The sequence below is a fragment of the Eucyclogobius newberryi genome, unplaced genomic scaffold (assembly GCF_026437365.1).
Source record: "Eucyclogobius newberryi isolate DKJ021-1_F unplaced genomic scaffold, fEucNew1.0.hap1 SCAF_12, whole genome shotgun sequence".
Lineage (NCBI taxonomy): Eukaryota > Metazoa > Chordata > Actinopteri > Gobiiformes > Gobiidae > Eucyclogobius > Eucyclogobius newberryi.
The window spans coordinates 10,545,527-10,570,222 of NW_027315746.1; the positions used below are offsets into that span (position 1 = coordinate 10,545,527).

A 24,696-nucleotide genomic window follows, 5' to 3' on the forward strand; every position below is an offset into this window, starting at 1 on the left:
TTCTCATAAAAGATCACAGTGTGTTTGAACAGTCACGTGACATAAAAACAACACACGTGCGAGTCGTAGTTTGTCTTCTTGACGCGGACGTGTGAAACAACAAAGCTGTGTTTCTTCTGTCATCCGAGCCACAGAAACTCCATGATCTCTTTTTATGCTCCACTACAAACCCACTTTGATCTCTGAAGTGACGGAACAAACTTGTCTTTAGTTTCACTTTGTCTTTCACTTCGCACAGAAATCCACACAGTAAATCCTGGACGTGTCTATACATTAAATACTCGGATGCCAACCGCCATAAAACAACAACAACAACAACAACAACAACAACAACAACATAACGTGGTATTGTTCTGTCACGATGCATAAAGACCATTTAAACAGGTTGAACGTAATGCACACGTCACAGCAGCAGTGCACATGGGCGGGAGGGCATCCAGGCCAAAGACAGATCTGGGTTTGAGGATTATCCAGCTGTAATTGCATAAGCACATATGCAAGTGTAGACGTTGACACCAGACTTTTCTTTTGGGTAATGGGTTTGCACCTCACTCTCTGTATCCATTATTTTAATTGAATTGAGTCATTCTGGCCCCTTCACCTCCCGCGGGGCCCCCACTTCCTCAGCAGATATAGACCTGGAGGCCACGTTTGGAATTATGTTCCAATAACTTCAACAGAAACATTTTGTGCGAGCATCCAATCATTTACAATAACACATTTCTCCCACACGTCTTGTTCTAGTGGATTGGAGCCCCCAGGCCAGACGCGGGGACAATGGGCCCCTGCGCACGGGGTTCACACCTTGTTAACGCCGCCATTAGCTCCCTTTACATTCCCTGATTGGTGATTTACATTTGCGACCAAATAGCATCTTTACTGCTGTTTACCAAAGGCTCCTGGGGGCCCCTGAGGAACAGCCATCCCCGTTTGATATAAAAAGTGCAGCATCTTCAGCCCCCGGGTCACTCCGGCTCTGAGCGACAGAACGACCGTGTCCATGACGACCACCGGCTCCTCGGAGATGCTCCTCGTGATGCTCCTCGGGGCTTTGCTGTGCTCTGCCGCGGCGCGACCTTCACCCAGGCACCGGGAGAACCCGCGACACCCGGAGAACCCGCACCACCCGGAGAACCCGCACGGCGAGGAGAACGGGACAGAAGACCCAGAGGAGGTGCGATCCGCGGCGATCAAACGGCTTCTGGAGGTGTTCGGCATGGAGGACCCTCCATCCGTGCACGGGCACAAAGAGGCCCCCCAGTACATGCTCGACCTGTACAACACCGTGGCGGACGTGGATGGAGTGACCAAGGACCCCAACTTCCTGGAGGGGAACACGGTCCGCAGCTTCTTTGACAAACGTAAGAGCGCATTTGACTTTATTGGCTGTTTTGTTGTTGTTTTCCTCTGCATCAGTGTGTAATATTCCTCTGCATCAGTGTGTAATATTCCTCTGCATCAGTGTGTAATATTCCTCTGCATTAGTGTGTAATATTCCTCTGCATTAGTGTGTAATATTCCTCTGCATTAGTGTGTAATATTCCTCTGCATTAGTGTGTAATATTCCTCTGCATCAGTGTGTGATATTCCTCTGCATCAGTGTGTGATATTCCTCTGCATCAGTGTGTAATATTCTTCTGCATCACTGTGTAATATTCCTCTGCATCAGTGTAATATTCCTCTGCATCAGTGTGTGATATTCCTCTGCATCAGTGTGTAATATTCCTCTGCATCAGTGTAATATTGGTGTTTGTGTGCTTGCAGTGCGCAGTGAGCAGGTGGAGTTCAGCTTCAACTTGTCCACAGTGTCCAGGGATGAGAAGATCCTCACTGCAGAGCTGCATCTGTTCAAAGTGAGACCTCAAGTCTCTCTAACCTTCAACAGACATCATTTCTGTCAGGTAAGGACCACAAACACTCCTTTTGCACTGTGCGGGTTATTGTCTTTGTTTGGATGTGGATGAGAAACAGCCACAATTCTGTGTTTTCCATTGCAAATTGAAGCATTAATGAAGAAAAGGGCCAAATATAGAGAATAAGTGGATGCAAATTCTACACCGTGCATTTATTTAAGCCTGTGACCCTCAATGAGACACAAAACAATTTAAAAATTGGGTTTTATAGAGGTGATTTTTTTATACATTTAGATTTTTTTTTTTTCATTTTAATTTTTTTTTTCACTTTCAGTATAAAGTGTTCCTTTTGGTAATTTGGGTCAATTCACTTGGAAACTTGAGGGCCAAGAAAAATTAATCTGAGGACTGCATTTGTTCTCTGGACCATCATTTGGACATGTCTGGCTTTCTTAAAATGTAATAAAATATTGTCTATTTGCAAACAACCTCCATTATTAAATTAAATTAATCAATGATTAAGTTGAATCTTTTTTTTTTTTTTAAAGAGAATAATTTAATGCAAATTCTACACCATTCCTTTATTTAAGCCTGTGACCCTCAATGAGACACACTGAAATGTAAATATTGGGTTTTTTAAAGGCGATTTATTTTTTAATTTTCAGTATAAAGTGCTGCTTTTTTTGTATTTTGGGTCAATTCTCTTGAAAACCTGAGAAACTTAAGACAAATTGTTCTGAGGGCTGCATTTGTTCTCTGGACACATCATTTGGACATTTCTAGCTTTCTTAAATAGTAATAAAGTATTGTTTATTTGCAAATAACCTCCATTATTAAAAAGTCCATACATTATTTGTGACTTCAATGATTAAGTTGATTTTTTTTGTAATTCAGGTCAGTGTCTATCAAGTGCTTGACACCATCAAAACCAACAGCTCACAAGACAAGAAGCTGCTGTCCTCTCGACTGGTCCCGGTGCATTCCACCGGATGGGAAGTGTTCACCATCTCACAAGCTGTGAGTCCAAGTCAAGCGGCTGAAACTACTCTCGCCTCAACCAACAGTCAGGCTAAACGTCTCTGTTGGTTTCTTCCAGGTCCGTTCTTGGATGATGGATGAGGACAGTAACCTGGGTTTGCACGTGGTGGTCCGGACCCTGGGGGGCGGTCCCATCGGGGGCGGTCCCATCGACACCAAACTCATGCGATTCGCTTCGGGGCGAAACCATCACCAGAGCAAGCAGCCCATGTTAGTGCTGTTCACCGACGACGGGCGCAGATCCACCAGCCTGAAGAGCAGAGGTATGAGCTCATGGACACGGTATTGCCCTTAATCAATTGATGTAATGTATATTTATTTAGTTCGATTTTTTGCCAATCATATGTTCATTAGTCAATATTTTAGATTGCAGATTTTTCTGGTTTGAAGAGAACCAAAATCCTGACCAAAGCTTCTTCCAGTATTATAATGTATTGGAGGATTTTATGTCAATCCAAGAGAAATTTGTTAAAACATGTCTTTAAATGTTTCAGTTGAGCTTTATTTATCAGATCAATGTGAAATGTCTGTAAACTTAATCACACAAGTGCAGGATTTTCACAACATAACACTTTTATTTATTGCATTTTCATCTTCAGTCAGCTCTTTTTGTAGCATTCTTCACTATAAATGATATACTCGATAATCACATTTTGCAAATCTTCTGAACAATATCATCTGGATTTTGATATATTTCCCAACGCTATGATAAAGTACAATTAGAAATTCTTTTTTAATATAATGTTTAGGAGAATTTGATGCCGTGATGTGATGATTTGGTCCTGGTTTAGTCCTGGTTTAGTCCTTGTCTTATCCACATTTAACTCCTGGTTTAGTCCTGGTTTAGTCCTGGTTTAGTCCTTGTCTTGTCCACATTTAACTCCTGGTTTAGTCCTGGTTTAGTCCTAATTTTAATTAAATGTTTGTGGAAGTGAGATCACACCCTTATTGACCTTTACAACCACAACTTCTTTTATTACCATGCATCATTTCATATCAATCCACTTCTACCTTTTGCCCTTTTTAGTTCTTACCCGACCCCACATCATTTTCACACAACGTCCTAAAAATAAGCTAAAACTTGACCATATCACCATAACTTAACACGTCCTCACCACAATCCTTCCCATTCCTCCCCAGACATCTTCGACAACGCCGCCACCTCCAACCTGCCGCAGTCCTTCATGTCCGGCTCCTCCTCCCGGATTGCCCGCTCCGTGGACTTCCCGGAGGAGGAGGGCGGGCCCACGACCTGCCAGCGCCACCCACTCTACGTGGACTTCGAGGAGATCGGCTGGTCCGGCTGGATCATCTCGCCGCGCGGCTACAATGCCTACCACTGCAGAGGCTCCTGCCCGTTCCCCCTGGGCCAGAACATGCGGGCGACCAACCACGCCACCGTCCAGTCCATCATCAACGCCCTGAAGTTGCTCAGGGGGGTCGAGGCGCCGTGCTGCGTCCCCGACAAGCTCTTCTCCATCAACCTGCTCTACTTCGACGACGATGAGAACGTAGTGCTGAAGCAGTACAACGACATGGTGGCGGGAAGCTGCGGGTGCCATTAACGGCGACCGGAATGGGCCAAATATGGACTTTGTATCATATGTAAATATCCATAAATTCTAATATATGGCGGCAGCGGTGGAAGGGCAGCAATAGGTGTAAATATGTAGATTTTATGATGATGATTAGGATAAATGCTGGTAGCGCGTTAAATAATGTTTTGGATTTATTTCTAATTTATGTAGTAATGTGGACAGATGATATGCATGCAAATGAATAAAGTATACGCTTGTAGTTTGTTGTGATTGGGTCGTTTCATTTTGCAATATTGATATTATTCATCAGTGTCCAATATGTCCAGTATACAGGGACACAAAAGAGTGGGCAGGAACAAACAGTTAATATATAGTTATTAACACTTAATATATAGTTACAATAATTCATCTTGGACTAAACCAGACTCAATATTTAAACAAGTATGAGTGGGAAATATTGTGTCCTTTTCTTTGCATTATCTCGTCAATAACAATATTCAGTTGATGTTTTAACAATAAATCAAGAATGCGCTCAAATTTGCCTAGATCATAAAATCAAGCACAAAAATGCAAAAATATCACTTTTGTTTGAGCCATTTCATCAGATGTGTCTAGCACGTTTTGTGATCATTTATAATAGTTTTAATTTAAGACAATACACTTAATATTCTATTTTTACGATCAATTACAATATACATTTTTGAACATATTTTCCCCCAAACTCAGAATAATTTGATTAAACAAGGCCACAACAACAGGTTTTTTTTCATAAATACTTAAATATCTCACGTGAATCGTGCATTACTCCAAAACATGAATATTCTTTAATCAGAATCTACAACTACTATTTTATTCTAGTTTATATTCCTGTCTAATCCCTTAAAGGTGCACCATGGAACCTTTGTGTATTTATTACTGTGCCTTGTCACAGATCTGACCTGTAACTTGGCCAGACAGTGTCAAAGGAGTTGGATAAGTTAAAGTCCATACGTGGCACATTAAAGCAAGAACATCTCACTGGAGACAAGCAGAAAGGTTCCACAGTGCACCTTTAATGCACCTTTAATGCACCTTTAAAGCACCTTTAATGCACCTTTAATGCACCTTTAATGCACCTTTAATGCACCTTTAAAGCACCTTTAATGCACCTTTAATGCACCTTTAATGCACCTTTAATGCACCTTTAATGCACCTTTAAAGCACCTTTAATACACCTTTAATGCACCTTTAATGCACCTTTAATGCACCTTTAATCCACCTTTAAAGCACCTTTAATGCACCTTTAAAGCACCTTTAATGCACCTTTAATGCACCTTTAATGCACCTTTAATGCACCTTTAAAGCACCTTTAATGCACCTTTAATGCACCTTTAAAGCACCTTTAATGCACCTTTAATGCACCTTTAAAGCACCTTTAATGCACCTTTAATGCACCTTTAAAGCACCTTTAATGCACCTTTAATGCACCTTTAATGCACCTTTAATGCACCTTTGACACAACAAAAACACATCAGACTGTGTTTCTTTCATTGCACATGTCTGAAAAGTCTAAAATGACTCTTTAGTTCCGTTCTCGTGTCATGAAATACATTATACAGAGCCATTATGCAGGGCGAAAAACAAAGTTTCCTTCGATCAAAACTCTAATTGTGGCGGACAAAGGCCCCCGCCGCCGTGAGTAACCTGAGCGTGCCCGAGGCGTTGGCCATATTCGAGTGCCACTAAAGGGGTCTGATGGCACTTGGCGCGGTGCAGGACGGCTCGCTCCTCTTTGTGAGGGGCTGCTATTCACCACAGAGAAAACCATGAAACGCAGCCTTTATAATGAGCAGCACCGGGCCCAGCGCAGACACCCGATCTCCGCTTTGGCCGCGGTGCCTTTTGTCCATGTATTTCATATCTGACATATCCTCCCGGCTCCGGCGCAGTGGAGTGATGAAGCCGGGGCCGAGCGGGGACGCGACATGGGGAACAAGCAGACCATCTTCACGGCGCAGCAGCTGGACGCGTACCAGGTCAGGGACGGTCAGATGGTCACTCAGATTTAGAAATGTGCTTTTACTTTGTACTTTTTTATGTCTTATCTGTCGGAGGAATCATGCTCTATGGTCAGAGGTGAACTGTAAACAATAATGAGATTGTTCTGTTTGAGGCCACAGCTCGAAATGGAACTGAAAATGACAGAATTGTGATTTTTGGAAATATATGTGTGGATTTTTTTGAAGATAAGATCATTTTTTTCAGCCATGATCACCAGGAGAATAGAAGCATGGAATAAAAAAAAACCATATAAATATCAATTAAAATAAACTTGAATCTAACTCTGTGTAAGTTGAGCAGGAATATAAAGCTAAAACTAAAACTGTCCTTCAAAACTAGACAAAAAACCATAAGAAGAGAAAAGTAGAGGAAAAGGTTTGTTATTGGAAACAATGAATGTCTGGATCGTTTTATGGACGTTAAGATGAATTCTTTGATTTCAGAAAAGTCGTACGTCACTGAGTAGAACACGTTTCTTCCTCTGTTTACAGGACTGCACTTACTTCACAAGGAAAGAAATTCTTAGGTGAGTAAATTGTCCATTTCATGTTGTACTTTTGTATTTGTTCAGTCTAAAGTGTAGGACTTTGAGTGTCGGGCCGTTCATCCACACAGTCTCGTTATTATTCAGTCAAAGTCGGTTTAATATGTTTGTGCCTCGCCACAGATCTGACCTGTAACTTTGGCTGGTGATGTAATCGGCTTGTTTTTGTGAAGTTTAGAAAAAACACATGCACTTTTAAATAAAAAGAGATAAAACATGTTGAAGTATTTATGTTTTTACCAGTGGTGGAAAGGAACAAGTGTTGTATGTAACTATTTAAAAAAGTATCTGTACTTTACTTCTGGTACATTTTACACAAGATGCTTTTTACTTTACTTTTTTACTCTACATTTGAGAGAATATACTATACTTTCTACTCCACTACATTATTCTAAACCATAAAAGTAAACAGTTGTTTTCTCTATTTCTTGACATTCCCTGAAAGTTATTTTTTCATTGTGACATTTTGTCTTAAGGTTTTTATTAAACAAAAATATATAATTAAAATAACAGGATAAATATTTGAGTCAAAAGCTGTTATGGACCAAAAACCAGCACAATTCTTTATGAAGATCACCCCATTTGATGCTTTAATAGTTTTATTTCTTTTTTTCTTGTGATCAAGTATTTTATTGTGTTGTGCATCCACAGTTTAAGCATTATTCTTTCTTTGTTTTTTTTTGCATCAGCACAATATCAAAAAGAAACAATAGGATACATAAAATAATAATGATTGTAAAGTAAGATTTTAAAAAAGAAGGAACAAGTGATGATAGAAAAAAAATCATAACTTTGTATGTACATGTATGTATTTATGTACACACTGTACACAAAGGACAAAATGGCAGAAAATAAAATGCTAATTTCCTCCTTCATTGACATCCACAGAAATAGCCGTTAATACATATATTTATTTAAGTTATACCATGAATTGTATAATATATATTGTTATGTACATTACAGTTTTTAGATGCTTTGATAGTTCCCAAATCTTTGTCAAATACTTTTATTGTAAGTATTTTAAATTGCTACTTTTTACGTGACACTTTTACTTGTGTATTTAATTGTTTTCCCCCAGTTTCCTCATTTCTACTGAAACAACCAAACTGTGTTCTCCTTCCACTGCTGCTTTTGACCCGGTTCTCGTTTGCAGACTGTTTGATCGTTACCGGGACCTGGCCCCGCAGCTCGTTCCCCTCGACTACACCAACAACCCAGATGTGACGCTGCCATACCAACTGATTGGCAGCATGCCCGAGCTGAAGGTGGGCCAACTGTCCCCGGCCCACTGTCCCCGGCCCGCTGTCCCCGGCCCGCTGTCCCCGGCCCACTGTCCCCGGCCGGCTCCCCTGTGTCTCCCTCATGCATTATTGAGCCCTCGCTAATCGACAGGATTCATTCAGAGGCTGTGTGTATTGTATATGTTACCTGAGGCGCTGAAATCTAAAGAACGCTGGAGGGTCCCCGGGGTCACGCGGCCTGGAAATGCCTTCATTATATGGTTCTTTTAACGGTGACAGTGACGGGAAGAGTTAGAATCGAGGTGGGAGACATTATACAGCGACAAAAATATATAAAACCACAATTGCTGTTTTTGAGATGTGCAAAATGGGCGTGGTGAGTTCTGGTTATAATGAAAACTATTAAAAATGACTGCAAAAAGAGAGAAATGTTTAGTGTAATTGTCCAAACAAGGGAATACTGTGATATTCTTGCACTTTTTTGGTTCATTCACATTTTTGTTCGAGCCTTGAACCTCAACCAAGAAGTTTACAGACATATTTTAGCACATTCCTGATGCATTGTCTGGATATTGTTATTAAGATGAACCAAAAAATATTGAAATGTTGTTTTTTTTGTCAATATTGCCCACGCCTAAGTAAGAATTGTCATTATAGACACTCAAAAAGAGCGTGAAGATGGCAAAAACAGTGCTCGATCAACAGAACTGGAACCTAAACTGACAAGATAAGGATTCATTTTTATATATTTTGGTCCAAAAAAAGAATAGTAAACAAATCAAACATAAGGTCGTCTTGTATTGAGACTAATATAACCCGTCTGTCCAGAACTGAGACTGTTTGCTGATCCGAGCTCAATTTTCTCGGAGTGAATTTGTGAAAAATTGTGATAATTGTGATAATTGATAATCCTTTAAAGTTATTGTGCTGTATCTTTTCGTTGTTTTCCAGGACAACCCGTTTCGTCAGAGAATCGCCGAGGTTTTCTCTGAAGACGGTGAAGGAAACATGAGCCTGGACGACTTCTTGGACATGTTCTCGGTGCTGAGCGAGATGGCCCCGCGGGACCTCAAGGCCTACTACGCCTTCAAAATATACGGTACATCTGTACACATATACAGCATCTATTTAGCATCACGACATGAGAAAAACAGGATATTCAATTACTATTTGAATATGCGTGTTCAATAAAATGCAAATGGCTGTTGTTAAATTGTCAAAATCTAAAACAGAAATATGTTCGAGCAGAGCAAGGATAAAGGATTATAATTATGATTTATGATTTATGAATTTAAGCAAAGACACTGGAGGTGAACATATGTAAGAATAAAACATTATGTAACGTTTTCATGTATAGATGAGATATATTATGTATAAAAATGGCCAAAATTGCACGTTTTGGGACTCATAAATCTGAATAATGGATAGAACCAGATTTAAATTTCTTCATTTTATTAAAATATCATTTTGATTTTTTTTTAAAACATACAAAGGGAATTTTGAATATTTTATGTGGATGAACTAGATCTGATTAGCATAAAAATTCAAATTTTGCTTAATAAAAAAATAAAATCGAAAATAAATAAAACATTTTGATGCAGAGGATTTTGTTGTTTCCATGTGAAGTGAAAAATGTAAATGAAATATGTTTATGCAACTAACAGGAGCTGAAAGCCACGAGTTTTACAGCCTTAAAAAACAAATCAAAAACCTGATGCTACATTAAAACATTTTTCCCATCTTTTTATCTCATTGCACTTGTTTCAGTATCTGTAGTTTATTGTATCAAGTGTTTTGTATTATTACGCATCAAGTGCATTTGTAGAAGCTGAACATCGCCAGTGTGAGACCGATAGAGTTGTACGTTTCCTCAAAGGTGAGATGAGTGACCTGGACCCGTGACCTGGAGCGTGACCTCTGTGTAAAGGTGACCTGGAGCGTGACCTCTGTGTAACGGTGACCTGGAGCGTGACCTCTGTGTAACGGTGACCTGGAGCGTGACCTCTGTGTAACGGTGACCTGGAGCGTGACCTCTGTGTAAAGGTGACCTGGAGCGTGACCTCTGTGTAAAGGTGACCTGGAGCGTGACCTCTGTGTAAAGGTGACCTGGAGCGTGACCTCTGTGTAAAGGTGACCTGGAGCGTGACCTCTGTGTAAAGGTGACCTGGAGCGTGACCTCTGTGTAACGGTGACCTGGAGCGTGACCTCTGTGTAAAGGTGACCTGGAGCGTGACCTCTGTGTAACGGTGACCTGGAGCGTGACCTCTGTGTAACGGTGACCTGGAGCGTGACCTCTGTGTAACGGTGACCTGGAGCGTGACCTCTGTGTAAAGGTGACCTGGAGCGTGACCTCTGTGTAACGGTGACCTGGAGCGTGACCTCTGTGTAACGGTGACCTGGAGCGTGACCTCTGTGTAACGGTGACCTGGAGCGTGACCTCTGTGTAACGGTGACCTGGAGCGTGACCTCTGTGTAACGGTGACAGGAGCGTGACCTCTGTGTAATGGTGACCTGGAGCGTGACCTCTGTGTAACGGTAACATAAGGGCTGTGGAGTCTTAAGCACGGCAGCCGATACATGCTTTGGCATAAATGATTAACGCGTCCAGCACAAAAGGACAGTTTGTTTGGTCCACTGAGGTTCTAATTAACAGCCGCTGACAGACGAAAACACTTAAAAGAGACGCATTATCACAGGGGTCAACCAGAGGTCAAGTGCACTGCCGTAAACACAAGTCTTCATTTTGTTTACCATTTTTAAAGATGCACGATGTCACTTTTCGACATTATTACTTTGTGTGAAATGCGCCGAGAAAGATGTGCTCATAATGTGCATTTGAGTGTTTATTTTAGTAATTGAACAAAATCAAGTTTAATTCTGAGGAATATTCCAGAGCCTGAAGCGTCACATGGTTCGTTACGCGGTTCGTGATGGTTCGTTTGTTGATTAAATCTATGAATCAACTGAAAATGATACATTAATCACATTGCACTCCTTTATGGAACTACAAATGTCATATAATAATGTGTTTTTATACATTTGTTAAATAACGCTTTTGTGTAAAATGCACTTGTTTGGGACAAATGAGTCAGAACGTCAGTAATATATTTCACATATTGGACATATTGAATATCTTACTCAGTATTTAGGAATGAAAATCTTACTGAAAATTCTAATTGAAACTAATTTCTTTGGAATTAAAACTTGAAAAGATTTGATTTGTAAATTCCTCCAGTCTGATCCACATGATCTTGTACAGGAGTTTGTGACACGGGGCTAGTGGATCGAAAGAGAGTTTCAAGAGGGATAAATGTGCATAAATGTGTGAAAAGTACATCATTTTACATCTTGGATTTCAGACTTCAACAACGATGACTTCATCTGTAAGTCGGACCTGGAGAAGACGCTGAACAAACTGACGCGTAACGAGCTGACGGAGGACGAGGTGCGGATGGTGTGCGAGAAGGTCCTGGACGAGGCCGACCTGGACAATGACGGGAAACTGTCCCTGGAGGACTTCCAGCACATGATCGTCCGAGCGCCCGAGTTCCTCAGGTCAAAGTCAACACAAGAGATACTTCTCAAGTCATCCAGCTAATTATCCACATAGGCTTGAAAAAAACATAATTAAGAGCTTAAAACGAGCTTTAAAACCATCAGTTATGGGGTCTCTATATCCCATAACTCCCTATATAACAGGGATACCTCTATATGACTCACATTCTATTAAAAAAATAAAAGATATTTAAACTAATTCAAGCCTATACATTTTTATTAAGTCTCAAGTTACTACAAAGCTAATTACCTCTTAATATCATATTCTAAAAGTCTAAAGCATTATATATTATTATTTTGTATACATATATTTACAGTACACTTGTTTATATTGTATACATATGTTCGCAGTACACTTGTTTATATTGTATACATATATTCGCAGTACACTTGTTTATATTGTATACATATATTTACAGTACACTTGTTTATATTGTATACATATATTCACAGTACACTTGTTTACATTGTATACATATATTCACAGTACACTTGTTTATATTGTATACATATATTTACAGTACACTTGTTTATATTGTATACATATATTTACAGTACACTTGTTTATATTGTATACATATATTCACAGTACACTTGTTTACATTGTATACATATATTTACAGTACACTTGTTTATATTGTATACATATATTTACAGTACACTTGTTTATATTGTATACATATGTTCGCAGTACACTTGTTTATATTGTATACATATATTTACAGTACACTTGTTTATATTGTATACATATATTTACAGTACACTTGTTTATATTGTATACATATATTCGCAGTACACTTGTTTATATTGTATACATATATTCGCAGTACACTTGTTTATATTGTATACATATATTCACAGTACACTTGTTTATATTGTATACATATATTCGCAGTACACTTGTTTATGTTGTATACATATATTCACAGTACACTTGTTTACATTGTATACATATATTCACAGTACACTTGTTTATATTGTATACATATATTTACAGTACACTTGTTTATATTGTATACATATATTTACAGTACACTTGTTTATATTGTATACATATATTCACAGTACACTTGTTTATATTGTATACATATATTTACAGTACACTTGTTTATATTGTATACATATATTCACAGTACACTTGTTTATATTGTATACATATATTTGCAGTACACTTGTTTATATTGTATACATATATTTGCAGTACACTTATTTATATTGTATACATATATTTATAGTACACTTGTTTATATTGTATACATATATTTGCAGTACACTTATTTATATTGTATACATATATTTATCGTACACTTGTTTATATTGTATACATATATTTACAGTACACTTGTTTATATTGTATACATATATTTACAGTACACTTGTTTATATTGTATACATATATTCACAGTACACTTGTTTATATTGTATACATATATTTACAGTACACTTGTTTATATTGTATACATATATTCACAGTACACTTGTTTACATTGTATACATATATTTACAGTACACTTGTTTATATTGTATACATATATTTACAGTACACTTGTTTATATTGTATACATATGTTCGCAGTACACTTGTTTATATTGTATACATATATTTACAGTACACTTGTTTATATTGTATACATATATTTACAGTACACTTGTTTATATTGTATACATATATTCGCAGTACACTTGTTTATATTGTATACATATATTCGCAGTACACTTGTTTATATTGTATACATATATTCACAGTACACTTGTTTATATTGTATACATATATTCGCAGTACACTTGTTTATGTTGTATACATATATTCACAGTACACTTGTTTACATTGTATACATATATTCACAGTACACTTGTTTATATTGTATACATATATTTACAGTACACTTGTTTATATTGTATACATATATTTACAGTACACTTGTTTATATTGTATACATATATTCACAGTACACTTGTTTATATTGTATACATATATTTACAGTACACTTGTTTATATTGTATACATATATTCACAGTACACTTGTTTATATTGTATACATATATTTGCAGTACACTTGTTTATATTGTATACATATATTTGCAGTACACTTATTTATATTGTATACATATATTTATAGTACACTTGTTTATATTGTATACATATATTTACAGTACACTTGTTTATATTGTATACATATATTTACAGTACACTTGTTTATATTGTATACATATATTTACAGTACACTTGTTTATATTGTATACATATATTTGCAGTACACTTATTTATATTGTATACATATATTTACAGTACACTTGTTTATATTGTATACATATATTTGCAGTACACTTATTTATATTGTATACATATATTTATCGTACACTTGTTTATATTGTATACATATATTTACAGTACACTTGTTTATATTGTATACATATATTTACAGTACACTTGTTTATATTGTATACATATATTCACAGTACACTTGTTTATATTGTATACATATATTCACAGTACACTTGTTTATATTGTATACATATATTTACAGTACACTTGTTTATATTGTATACATATATTTACAGTACACTTGTTTATATTGTATACATATATTTACAGTACACTTGTTTATATTGTATACATATATTCACAGTATTGTTCTTTCTTCTCTGTCCGCAGCACATTCCACATCCGGATATAAAACATCACACACTCCAAACTCTTCCAGGAAAATGAAAATATGTAGATATTTTGGCGTTGTACTATATTTCAATAAATATTTCTGTATTAAACTTCTTTTGTGGCACTCACATTCATGCTGTATTAGGTTTAGACACTTTTCTCATCCAGATCACGGACTGAAAGGGTTTATGCTTATGATTTGTACATTGAATATAAGTTATGTCATGATTGGGGCTTAAGAAAGTGTTCATAAGTAAATAAAAGAGCCGGTCCGTCCATCACCAGGTGGAAGCAGCTCCTCAGGTCAAGCCTCATTAGTTATGAACATCAACAGAACATTCATATTCATGTATAAAAGCGTCGAGTTACATCGGCGATAAAAGAGCCTGGAAGCTTCTGGAGGGATCCGTTACCGAGCGGAAAGGTCACAGCGACAGCTCAAGGTCAGACCAGTAAAAGCGAGAGATATTTCAGTGAACGGAGCTCTTTTTAAGCACGTCCAGGAGCAGCGAGGGTTGAGAAAAGACCAATGTGAGATATATGAGGATCCCATGCATTTCAGGACGTCTGTGGAGGTCTGAAGGATAAGGTTTTACCAATGAAGTAGTATTTAGTATAGTTGTGTAGTTGAGGTAGTTTACTCTGTGTAGTAACGTTTTCAAAAGCTAAATATATTGTACAGTAAAAACAAAACACTTGATCAAATCCACAAGACATTTTTTGTTGATAATATGAAGAAAACTTTATGTAATTGAACTCTTTAAATGAACTGTGCAGGAGATATTACGTTCTCTAAAGCAGTTGCCAATCGCGACCTTCAACCTGTGATTGTACCGCAGCCCGAATGAAAGACGAGTGTACTTTAAAATATTCTCATTTTATTAAATCAAAAGTACGTATATCTACAAAGAGTAGATACATTTCGATATGGGTTTACAAAGTACAGTACAGTTTAGGTAGATCTCTTATTGTCATTGTCAATGTTGTATTTACTATGCTGCTCCCCTCGTGTACTCCACAACAGACAGAACGACAGTAAGTCATGGCTGAAGATCAAGAATAAAAGCCATGTCGATGAATTGCGACAACAATTTGTAAAAAACAAAACAAAAAACAACACAATGCCGTGTATTATGATTGATAAAAATGACAGCCCGGTCTGTACTATGAAGATACTAGAACACATTTTGAATACTGCAAGTCCTTCTAGTCCTGATCAGTGGCATTACAAAGCTAACAACACGTTTAACCCTGTGTTTTATCACTGGAGCTTTGAATCAAGCCAAAAGATGCATAGATTCTTATTTAGCAACATAAAAAACCCTTGTGTTACGTTCTAAATCTTTAAATTCAAACCCTTTTCTCAGTAATAGTGCGACGACAATTTTTGACCATTACAGTTATGCATGATTTTCTCTTTTAGTTGTAGTTATATTATTGTACATCTTTTTATTGTTATCACCAACTAAGAGACCTCTTTAAATTCCACTTCATCCATGTGCAAACAGTGACAAATCTTAAATCTAGTGATTGAACTGTGATAATATAAAATTCAAAACTATGGACTATCTATAAGAAGGCCATAAACCTAAAGCCAATCCATTCTTTTCACTTTACACGCATTTGATCAAGACTATATTCATATTTATGTAGCTTTATAATGCCAAAATGATCTTAGCTTCATTAGTACAGACCAGGTTAAACTCCCCCCCCCATATCTCTGAACAATTTGTTGCTACGGCGTTGAACTGCAAACCCCATCAACACCACCTAAATATTCCTACTGTGTGATTTTGAAACAGCACAACGCAGTCCTGCTTTTGCCTCGGAATAAAAACGGCAGAAAACCCCGTACATTAAACTGCACAGGTGGAAATACTCTGAACAGAAACAGACACAGGTCCATGATTCACGATGCATAGCTCACCAAAGACCAGACAGACCGGACGTGTTAAGACAAATGGCCTTAATATGATGTGGTCCCAGCTAAAAGATGAAAGAGCAAATTTTACATTTACTTTTGTGCATTTAAGAGCGTAATTAGAGAAAGAAAAAGATTAAGACATTTACATAGAGAATAGTTTAGGGTCAAGAGACAGCTGGAATACTGACTTCTTTGAGCAGCCATAATTTAGAACTCTACTGCTCCACCTAGAGCCACACAAATGTATGCTTATACTAATGAAATTCTTTTGAAGACTTGGGTCAAAAAATGACAAATTATACTTTGGCAGGACAGTAGCATAAAAAAATGAAAGAATCAAATATTATGCTATGAGTATGCTATGTATAAGAGTGATAAATTATACACAGATCAGGCATAACAACATGACCATCGTGTTACTTTAGGTTATGATCGACTGCAGCCCAAACAAGCTACTCAGAGCTACAGCTGTTTTACTTTCTTCAACTACTCTTATCATACTGACCGCAGCAGATGCTCTAATCTAATCACAAGTTTCTGCGTAGGACATTTGCAGGACATTGGATAAATAACACAGCAAAGATTATCAAGTCTTTAAATAGGTGCAATAAAATTGCCTGAATACTCCCAAGTAAAAGCGGCCTTTCTCCTTTTGCTAAGTCACTGTATCGTTGCACTACACTTGGCACAGACTACACAGACATGGGTAAAGTGCACAGCTGCGTGGAGCCTGGAGCACAGGCCTACAGTGATGCTAATGTTTGTCAAAGAGCAGAGACTTCATTCAGCTACACACGATCAGAGCATCTCAATTCTTTTTCAGTCAATGTATTCCAGCAGTGAAAAGCTTGGATTGAGTCTTATTGCAAATATTTGAAACTGCTTTAGTAGATCCTTTTCAATGATGATCATCAGTTCTGCATAAAAGTACTTGGAGCTGTCCGTCTCTGCCCGACTTGTATCACATAATAAGGGAAAGAGCACTAATAAAAATAGATATTACATTTATATCCCACAACTGTTATTTGCACTTTCCCTCTCTCTAAATGAGTCAACACTTGTGCTGTGCAATATGAAAACAAAGTCAGAACTGCCTGGATTCAATGCTATCAACTATAAGGACAGTATAATCTATAAGCCCCATAGTTTGCCCCTGTGAATCCTGTTGGAAGAGAAGTTGCTGCTGGAAGTTTAAAAAGTGGAAGAAACAGAAAGTGTCCTGTGTGTTGGACAAAGGGACAGACCGTGGACGGAGGACAGAGGAAGAATTGCTGAAGCGACCACAGTCTGTTAAAGTTAAAGTCCAGCTGCAGGGACAGAGCTCAGAGGAGGCTGCAGCGGAAGAAACTGGTCTTTTTCTGAGGCTCTGAGATCTTCACTCCATGACTGCTGCCCTGGGGAGCGTTGCCCTCCTGAAACCAGCAAGAAGAAAGTGGGTCAAGACATAAGGCCAGACGAAGACAAAAACAAACTGATGGGTCACAGTTAGGTTTACCAATTTTGAGTCCATTTTTGTTTTGATGTCTCTGGCGAGTGTCAAAAAGGCCTGAGGACAACAGAAACAAACATAGGTCTTTTAGTCTGCATTTACTTGCAAGTCAAATCTATTCAAACACAGGTTTACGCACATTTTCCACATTAATGTTTGCCTTCGCACTGGTCTCCATGAATTTTATCCCATATTCCAATGCGAGCTGAAATAATAAACATGAAATGTAAAAATTATAGAGAGATGTTTTAACTATTTTACATCGCAGGTGGTGTTTACCTTCTCTCCTCGGTCTTTGGAAACCTGACGCTTGTCATTGATGTCACACTTGTTTCCAAGAACCATCTTCTCAACATCAGACGATGCATGCTGCAAAAGAAAACAAGAATAGAAGGTAAAGTGGATAAAAAAAAAAAAACAGACCTCATTCTGTCAATGAGGTTTTTATCAAACAGTTATACCTCTTCTATGTTCCTTATCCAGTTCTTGATATTTTCAAAAGACTTTTCGTTGGTGATGTCGTAGACGAGCATAATGCCCTGAAATCAGAACATAATTTAAGGTAACAATACAGACAAGTGTTGAAAGACATTGATAATGTATTCACTCACCATCGCTCCTCTGTAATAGGCAGTTGTGATTGTTCGGAAGCGCTCCTGTCCCGCTGTGTCCCTACAAAAAGGGAACAGAAAACAAGAATGTAAAATGCACACGTCACAATAGATTAAACACATCAATTAATACAAAAAAAGGGTACTTGTGGTTTGTAAGCATTCTATATGTTCACAAGACACATGATTATTAAACAGATAACTTACAACCAAAAAACACCTTTAAGATAAAAACATCAAACTTAAGAATGATTGCTCCATGTACGTAGGCAACAATGACACTGTACTAATTCAGAGTAAGACCCATAAAAAGTTCATTTGACAGAAAAAAGTACATCCACAGAAATCATTTGAAAGCTGCCTTACCATATTTGTAATTTGATCTTCTTCCCGTCCAGCTCTATCGTCCTAATCTTGAAATCGATGCCTGTAGGAGACATGAATGTGAGCATTAGCTTTAGCATAACGCTAGCTTTGTGTCATTGTTGTACATCCGCCGTTACCGTAGCGCACAGAGATGATTATACTGCCACAGAAACGATACACGTGTGGATAAAACGTTCCCACTGCACTTGTATTAGTAAAATAAGCTGCTTTAGCCTCGAATCACACGTTCAGTTTCATACCAGGATTTGAGAATACTCCTGTGGCTAATGCTAATGCTAACTAGCTGTCAGAGCAGACACGTCACCGGCTATGCATCAATAAAAGCAAATGCTCGTCTTTGATGTTCCCACCTCCCCACATATAAGACCATCACGTAGGTTTATACATGTTTTTGAACGTCACTACACAGAGATTGCGTTTAAAAAGACTAAATGAATTTATAGCGGATATTAGCCTCGCAGCAAATAGACGGATCCAGTTTCATTTGTAAACAGTCGAACGCAAAGACACAGATTCGGTCACAAAACACTCACCTATCGTGGAAATAAACGTGGAGTTGAACGCGTCTTCTGAGAACCTGAACAGGACGCAGGTTTTTCCGACCCCAGAGTCGCCGATTAAGAGTAATTTGAACAAATAATCATACGTCTTCGCCATACTGGATATTATTGCGGAAATCCCGCCCGGCGAATGTTTAAGCGAAGAAGAGAGAGAGTGACGAGTGGCGCCGCCTGATGGACTCAACTGTCACTGCAGGATTGGAACTACACTGTCAAATGTTATCTGGGTATACTGTATCTTTTTTGTATAATTACATTCGGTCAACGTCTGTTTTTTTCTTCTTCTGTATTTTGTCATAGTCATAATGAGTCATTGTTTTATGTTCCGCCATATCGCCAAAGTAAATTCCTAGTTTGTAAATTGTGTTCACTGCACTGACAAAGGCATAAAATATGATCTGTTTTTTATCTGATAGGCCTTTTTTGCAAAAAGAATGGGCTCATTTACTTTCAGATCTAGTCTTGTTCATACTGTATTTTGTAACGCTTTCTTTTTTATGAATATATATATTTTTTCATAGGGTTTTATAGCAGTAATGAAAATCAATTTATGTGACAGTTTTATATTCATATCTATAGCCTATTATTTTTCAACAGTGGAAGTAACTTGTTACAAATACTCACATTACTTGAGTTACTTCTTTGATTGGACTTTTGAACTTGTAATTGAGTGTATGTATACTAGCTATAATTGTAATTCATCAAATTTCAATCCATTCTTGACAGAAGTCCCTATCATCACATAACAGCACTGCATGGCCTTCTCTGACTAGCCAGAGCTCATAGAATATGCATATTATGGTTAAAACAAAAGAATGCATCTTAAATTGGCTAATTTAATCACATTTAGTATAAGAGAGTGCTCTAAAATGCTGTTTAAATTGTGTTGAAAGTAACTAGTAGTCAATGCTTAAGCCCAGTGACAAAATGTATCACAATTGGCGGATGGACTTCAATTTTATTCATGTTATTCCTTGTTCAGCACCTTTTTAATACAAGACCACCCACATTCTGAAGTACATCTCGTTTAACATCAGGAAATGTCCACTTGGTTCGACAATTCATTGCTTCGTAATAAAGCATACTTATGTTTCCTATAAAACAATGATGATGCAAAAAGTGTATTAAATGTGCAGTTTTGAAAATATCTTTTCTCTCTCAAAATCTCTTCCAAGTTGTGAAATGTGTGTCGTAAGATAATTGTCAGTTCTGCAGGTGTGCTCGCCCCATCACTCACAGCTCTGAAGGCAAAAGAATGTGCTCAACCCGCCGCAGAGCTCAGTCCTGCCATTTGTCGGGACATTTTTGTGACAACATCTGAAGGTACAAAATGACAGGAAACGGGTTGAAAGAAACATGATCCTTTATTGTTTGCCGCTGTCAACTGGTTCCAGTATGAAAACAGGGACTTGAACAGCACCGGAGATGTTTCAACGTCGGTCCAAAAATAAAGCGCAAAGTGAGCTCAGAGCATGTCAGCACAGGTAAGTGAAGAATGAACTCACACAAGGCGTTTACGTGCCGATGACAAAAAAACGAATGCAGGTCACATAAGACACAAAAAAAAAACAGATTTTACAACGGAGAATTAACAAAATGGCCATCGGTTGAACTCTTACCGGCAAAAAACTGGAAATTGGGACCCAAAACCATTTAATGCAAAAGGGACATTATTTAAGAACCATAAATACATAAAGGAATGTTAGAAGTGTGTTTGTATAAGTAGCAGGAATAGTAGTAATTTTCCAGTAAAATGCATACAAAAGAGAGATGTTCGATAATAATAAAAACAATAAAAAGAAAAAGAGAGAGAGATGATTTTTTTGTGTGTGCAACGTTTCTTGTTTTACAATGAGGTCAGTTCCTGCATCATTTGTTCCAGGTGCTGGTTTAATCCTACGTTCTCCTCTCTGGATTTCTGTAGTCGGTCTGCAAAAACGGGGTTATACATTATAGGAAAATGCAATAAATCAACTGTAAAAGTATTCAAAAAGCACATAGACATGGTTTGTAACTGGTTTTGGTGGGGTCGGGCCAATGTAAAGCACCTCAACAACAATACAAATAATGAGAGGTGTGAATGAAACCTTCTCGTACCATATTCTGCAATTTCAAAGGAGGCTGTGCTTTTTAAATGACCCCTAAGTCTATGATTGAATGGCAATTACACATCCAAAAGATAGACTGTGCTCAGACTCTTAAGAGGCAGAGCAAAACATGGTCAAGGTCAAGAAGAGGTCAACGAGACACTTAAGAGAGTTGTTTAAACTGTCAACATACGATGGTTGCAAGTGCTTTCCGTAACCTTTTGTGCGCGTGTTTGCGAGGTTTGATTTGTGTGTGTGTGTGTGTGTGTTTGTGTGTGTAAAAAACCTAAAAAAAAAAAAACAGTCAGTAATCGATCCGGGCCAAGATTTATGTTAATATACAAGTGGGTTTAATGATAGTTATTGATTTATATGGATTAAAACATTGAGGTCTAGTATATCCAAGTAAAACAAATACAGGATTGCTTCTTGGGTGAGTTTGAAATGTTTGTAACGATCAAAAGCTTTCACGCACTATATCAAAGACTTGAACTAAACCCTGAGCAAGATCAGAACTAAACGAGGACTAGAATAAGAGCAGAATGAGTCAAAATCAGGACTAAACTGGGGTAAAGCTGGTACAAAACCAAGTGTGAATGCACACTAAGAAAGTTTGCAAAAGAGAATATTGGTTAAAAGGGAAGCGCCTTTACCCCAGATGAAGGTCTGAGAATTATTGCTTTTCCTTTATCAATTTTGAGCCAGGCTTTAGCAGGCCTTTTGACATTAATATACTCTTATGTCAAAAACCTTTCAGTCGGCTTAAGCCATTTTCAAAACAGGTAAAAGGGAGGAGAAAGTCAGAGTAAAACAGACAAATAGACTTTATTCAGCGTAAAAAGCAAAGGATCAAGGGTTGACAAAGAGGAAAGTGCGCTGGGTCATGCAAAGAGGAGGTAAAAGTCAAGCGCTATGAGCCATAGACATGATTTGTTCCATTATCTCATTTAAAAAGTGTTCATGTCGTTAAGGGCGTGATCGAGCTCCTCGCTGATCGCTTTATATCTGAGTTTCTGATTGTACAGCTCGTCTGGAGGTCAAAGTTCAAAGGGACAGAGAGAAGAGGAGTCCGAGAAGATCCCGAGGAGGAAACAAGGAAGAGGAAGGGGGAAATAAAAAAGGATAATATTAGAGATTAGGAAAACATAAAAGGAGAGAAATACAGGTTGTGTATAGATTTGTACAGGGAAGTTTGAAGTAAAGACAATGGAGTTTATACCTTCTAAGTCGTCAATGGTCTTTTCCAGTTTGGCCACTGACCTCTCTGCAAATTCTGCACGAGTCTCGGCCTACGGGAAAAAGAACGTGCAGGAATCTATTCATTACTAATAACTAGAAGAACAGATTTAAGGAGGCTGGAGAACGCACATTTTTGTTTTTTGTTTCCCGCCCGTAGAGTATCTTAAACGTAGTACTCTGTGACTAAATCAGACCGCTGCATGCTGTCCACATCTAATAATAAAGTATTTTCTATTTGCTGACCTAAAAGAAGGAGCATTTGACAGTTTGGTTTCGCTTTGGCTGCTCTAATTTAACTAAAAGCTGTAAAAAGTTGTTCTAAAGCCGTGCACAATCCCGAAAATGAGTGCATTCAAATATTACTATTACCAATGAGCCACAGGATTTGCAAAGAGTAAGGAAGTAGTTTTTGATTTAAATATATACTTCCTGCTTTTGCGGTTTGAAATCAAGTTCCCCAGCTTTACATACAGCTTTGTTTCCCATAATCCTACTTGCATGACCAACACATGAAGTAGGACTCATTTCATAAAGACATGCTTTTTTGTCGCTTTACATTGCATTATTCTACATGGAAAGTACTGGCAAAGGCTCGTGTTTGTAGCAAATGTGGAAAAAATGAAGATCTAAAAGTATAAAAACGTATTCCACAACTAGTAGTATTGTAATAGTAATACAGTTCAGCAAGAGTGGCGCTGAACTCACCTCCTTGAGCCGGTCATTCAAAATTTTAATCTCTTCCTCGTATTTGTCCTCCTTGTCAGAATACTGCAAAAAGAAATAAAAGATATTGACACAACGAACACACATTAGAGGCAGCGCAAATAAGACAACAATATTATGTCTCGGGCTGTGTTCTGCAGCGATTAATCGACTATAAACTAAAACTGTGAAATATCTCTATGATCTGAGCACAGCAGGGACGACACGATGTCCAAGAAATGATGTCCGAGAAAAAACGTCACGCTTTAACTATTCCTCATGATTATTACTGTGTGAAATCTCATCCAACACGTTTCTATTTCTCGAGTTTGTGACCAGCTTTATGAAATTTAACTGTCTGAACGTTATTTTTTTAAAAACAAAATATTCAATTAAAACCACTTAATTTTGAAGGCATAATTAAAAAAGGCATATTAAACTCTGTGATCCAAATAAATCCATATAATCCCAATAAAACACTAGTCGACTAATACATCATCGACCGATTAACGGACTAAACATCACAGAATTATGACAAAGTGAAGTGTTTTTAGATAAACGGTTTGTTATTTCCAGTTTTCTTTTCAATTGTGCTATGCTGCCTTTTTAAATCAGGACCAACACTAAACTGACAATGTTTAAAAAGAAAAAAGTCAGATGTACAAAGTGAAGAAACAAGTCATGACTTTATTCATATTTAGTGGATATTTTGAAAGATTCATCATTCGCCCATTAATTTTATTTCATTTTTTCATTATTTTATTTGATTCTTTTGACACATATAAGACCCTTCCTCCTCCAATACATGAATGAGTCATTTAAACACTTGCCTTGTCAGACTGAGCCTCCAGAGACTTGAGGTTGTTTGTGACATTCTTCAACTCCTCCTCCAGATCGGTACATTTACTGCAGAGAAAGAAAAACACATTTTAAGACCTTTCCTTTGTGTTTGGACAAAGAAATAAATCATCCAGGGCGTAACAGAATGCAAATGTTGTAAGATAGCATCAGTATTATGACGCGATCCATTCATTTCAATGTAGAAAAGCTACGGTTCAACAACTACAAGAGCCAACACGGACTTTAGGAGTTCTACTGCACCAAATACAGACACAAAAAAGAGACTGAGAATAAAAAAAGTGGTCCTAAATTTGTATAAATATCCAAAAATGCTAACAGTCGCTGCGGGCTAAATGCTACGTGACGCTCGTGTTGCTATAGCGCTGTATT

The 24,696-nt window shown here is 37.7% G+C and overlaps 4 protein-coding genes across 6 annotated transcripts in view; 2 read left to right on the forward strand and 2 right to left on the reverse strand.

Annotated features, from left to right (window-relative positions):
• Nucleotides 1-1,024: 1,024 nt before the first annotated feature.
• admp (anti-dorsalizing morphogenic protein) lies at nt 1,025-4,459 on the forward strand. The gene is made up of 5 exons (XM_072440319.1): nt 1,025-1,361; nt 1,765-1,901; nt 2,748-2,870; nt 2,950-3,154; nt 4,032-4,459. The coding sequence occupies exons 1-5, from the start codon at nt 1,025-1,027 to the stop codon at nt 4,454-4,456; spliced, it is 1,227 nt and encodes a 408-aa protein (XP_072296420.1). The 3' UTR covers nt 4,457-4,459.
• A 1,921-nt stretch (nt 4,460-6,380) lies between these two features.
• On the forward strand, nt 6,381-14,577 carry cib3 (calcium and integrin binding family member 3). The gene is made up of 6 exons (XM_072440762.1): nt 6,381-6,444; nt 6,961-6,995; nt 8,167-8,278; nt 9,206-9,353; nt 11,614-11,809; nt 14,465-14,577. Exons 1-6 carry the CDS (start codon nt 6,394-6,396, stop codon nt 14,484-14,486), a joined length of 564 nt encoding a protein of 187 aa, XP_072296863.1. The 5' UTR covers nt 6,381-6,393; the 3' UTR covers nt 14,487-14,577.
• Nucleotides 14,578-15,325: 748 nt separating this feature from the next.
• On the reverse strand, nt 15,326-19,598 carry LOC140356048 (ras-related protein Rab-8A). Its single transcript, XM_072440761.1, has 8 exons — nt 19,412-19,598; nt 18,858-18,918; nt 18,492-18,552; nt 18,342-18,419; nt 18,160-18,249; nt 18,020-18,085; nt 17,887-17,937; nt 15,326-17,803 (listed from the first exon to the last, which is right to left on the reverse strand). Exons 1-8 carry the CDS (start codon nt 19,533-19,535, stop codon nt 17,714-17,716), a joined length of 621 nt encoding a protein of 206 aa, XP_072296862.1. The 5' UTR covers nt 19,536-19,598; the 3' UTR covers nt 15,326-17,713.
• Nucleotides 19,599-21,275: 1,677 nt separating this feature from the next.
• The window catches only part of LOC140356061 (tropomyosin alpha-3 chain-like), a 43,689-nt gene continuing 40,268 nt past the window's right edge, over nt 21,276-24,696 (reverse strand). For 2 of the 3 annotated variants that reach the window (XM_072440780.1, XM_072440781.1), the window contains 4 exons: nt 24,297-24,372; nt 23,470-23,532; nt 22,745-22,814; nt 22,332-22,555 (listed from right to left, as the gene is read on the reverse strand). In XM_072440780.1, coding sequence (XP_072296881.1) covers nt 22,473-22,555; nt 22,745-22,814; nt 23,470-23,532; nt 24,297-24,372 — 292 coding nt within the window. In that variant the 3' untranslated portion in view covers nt 22,332-22,472. Of the gene's footprint in view, nt 21,368-22,331; nt 22,556-22,744; nt 22,815-23,469; nt 23,533-24,296; nt 24,373-24,696 lie in introns of those variants that run through there. The other variant, XM_072440779.1, reaches the window with a different exon arrangement.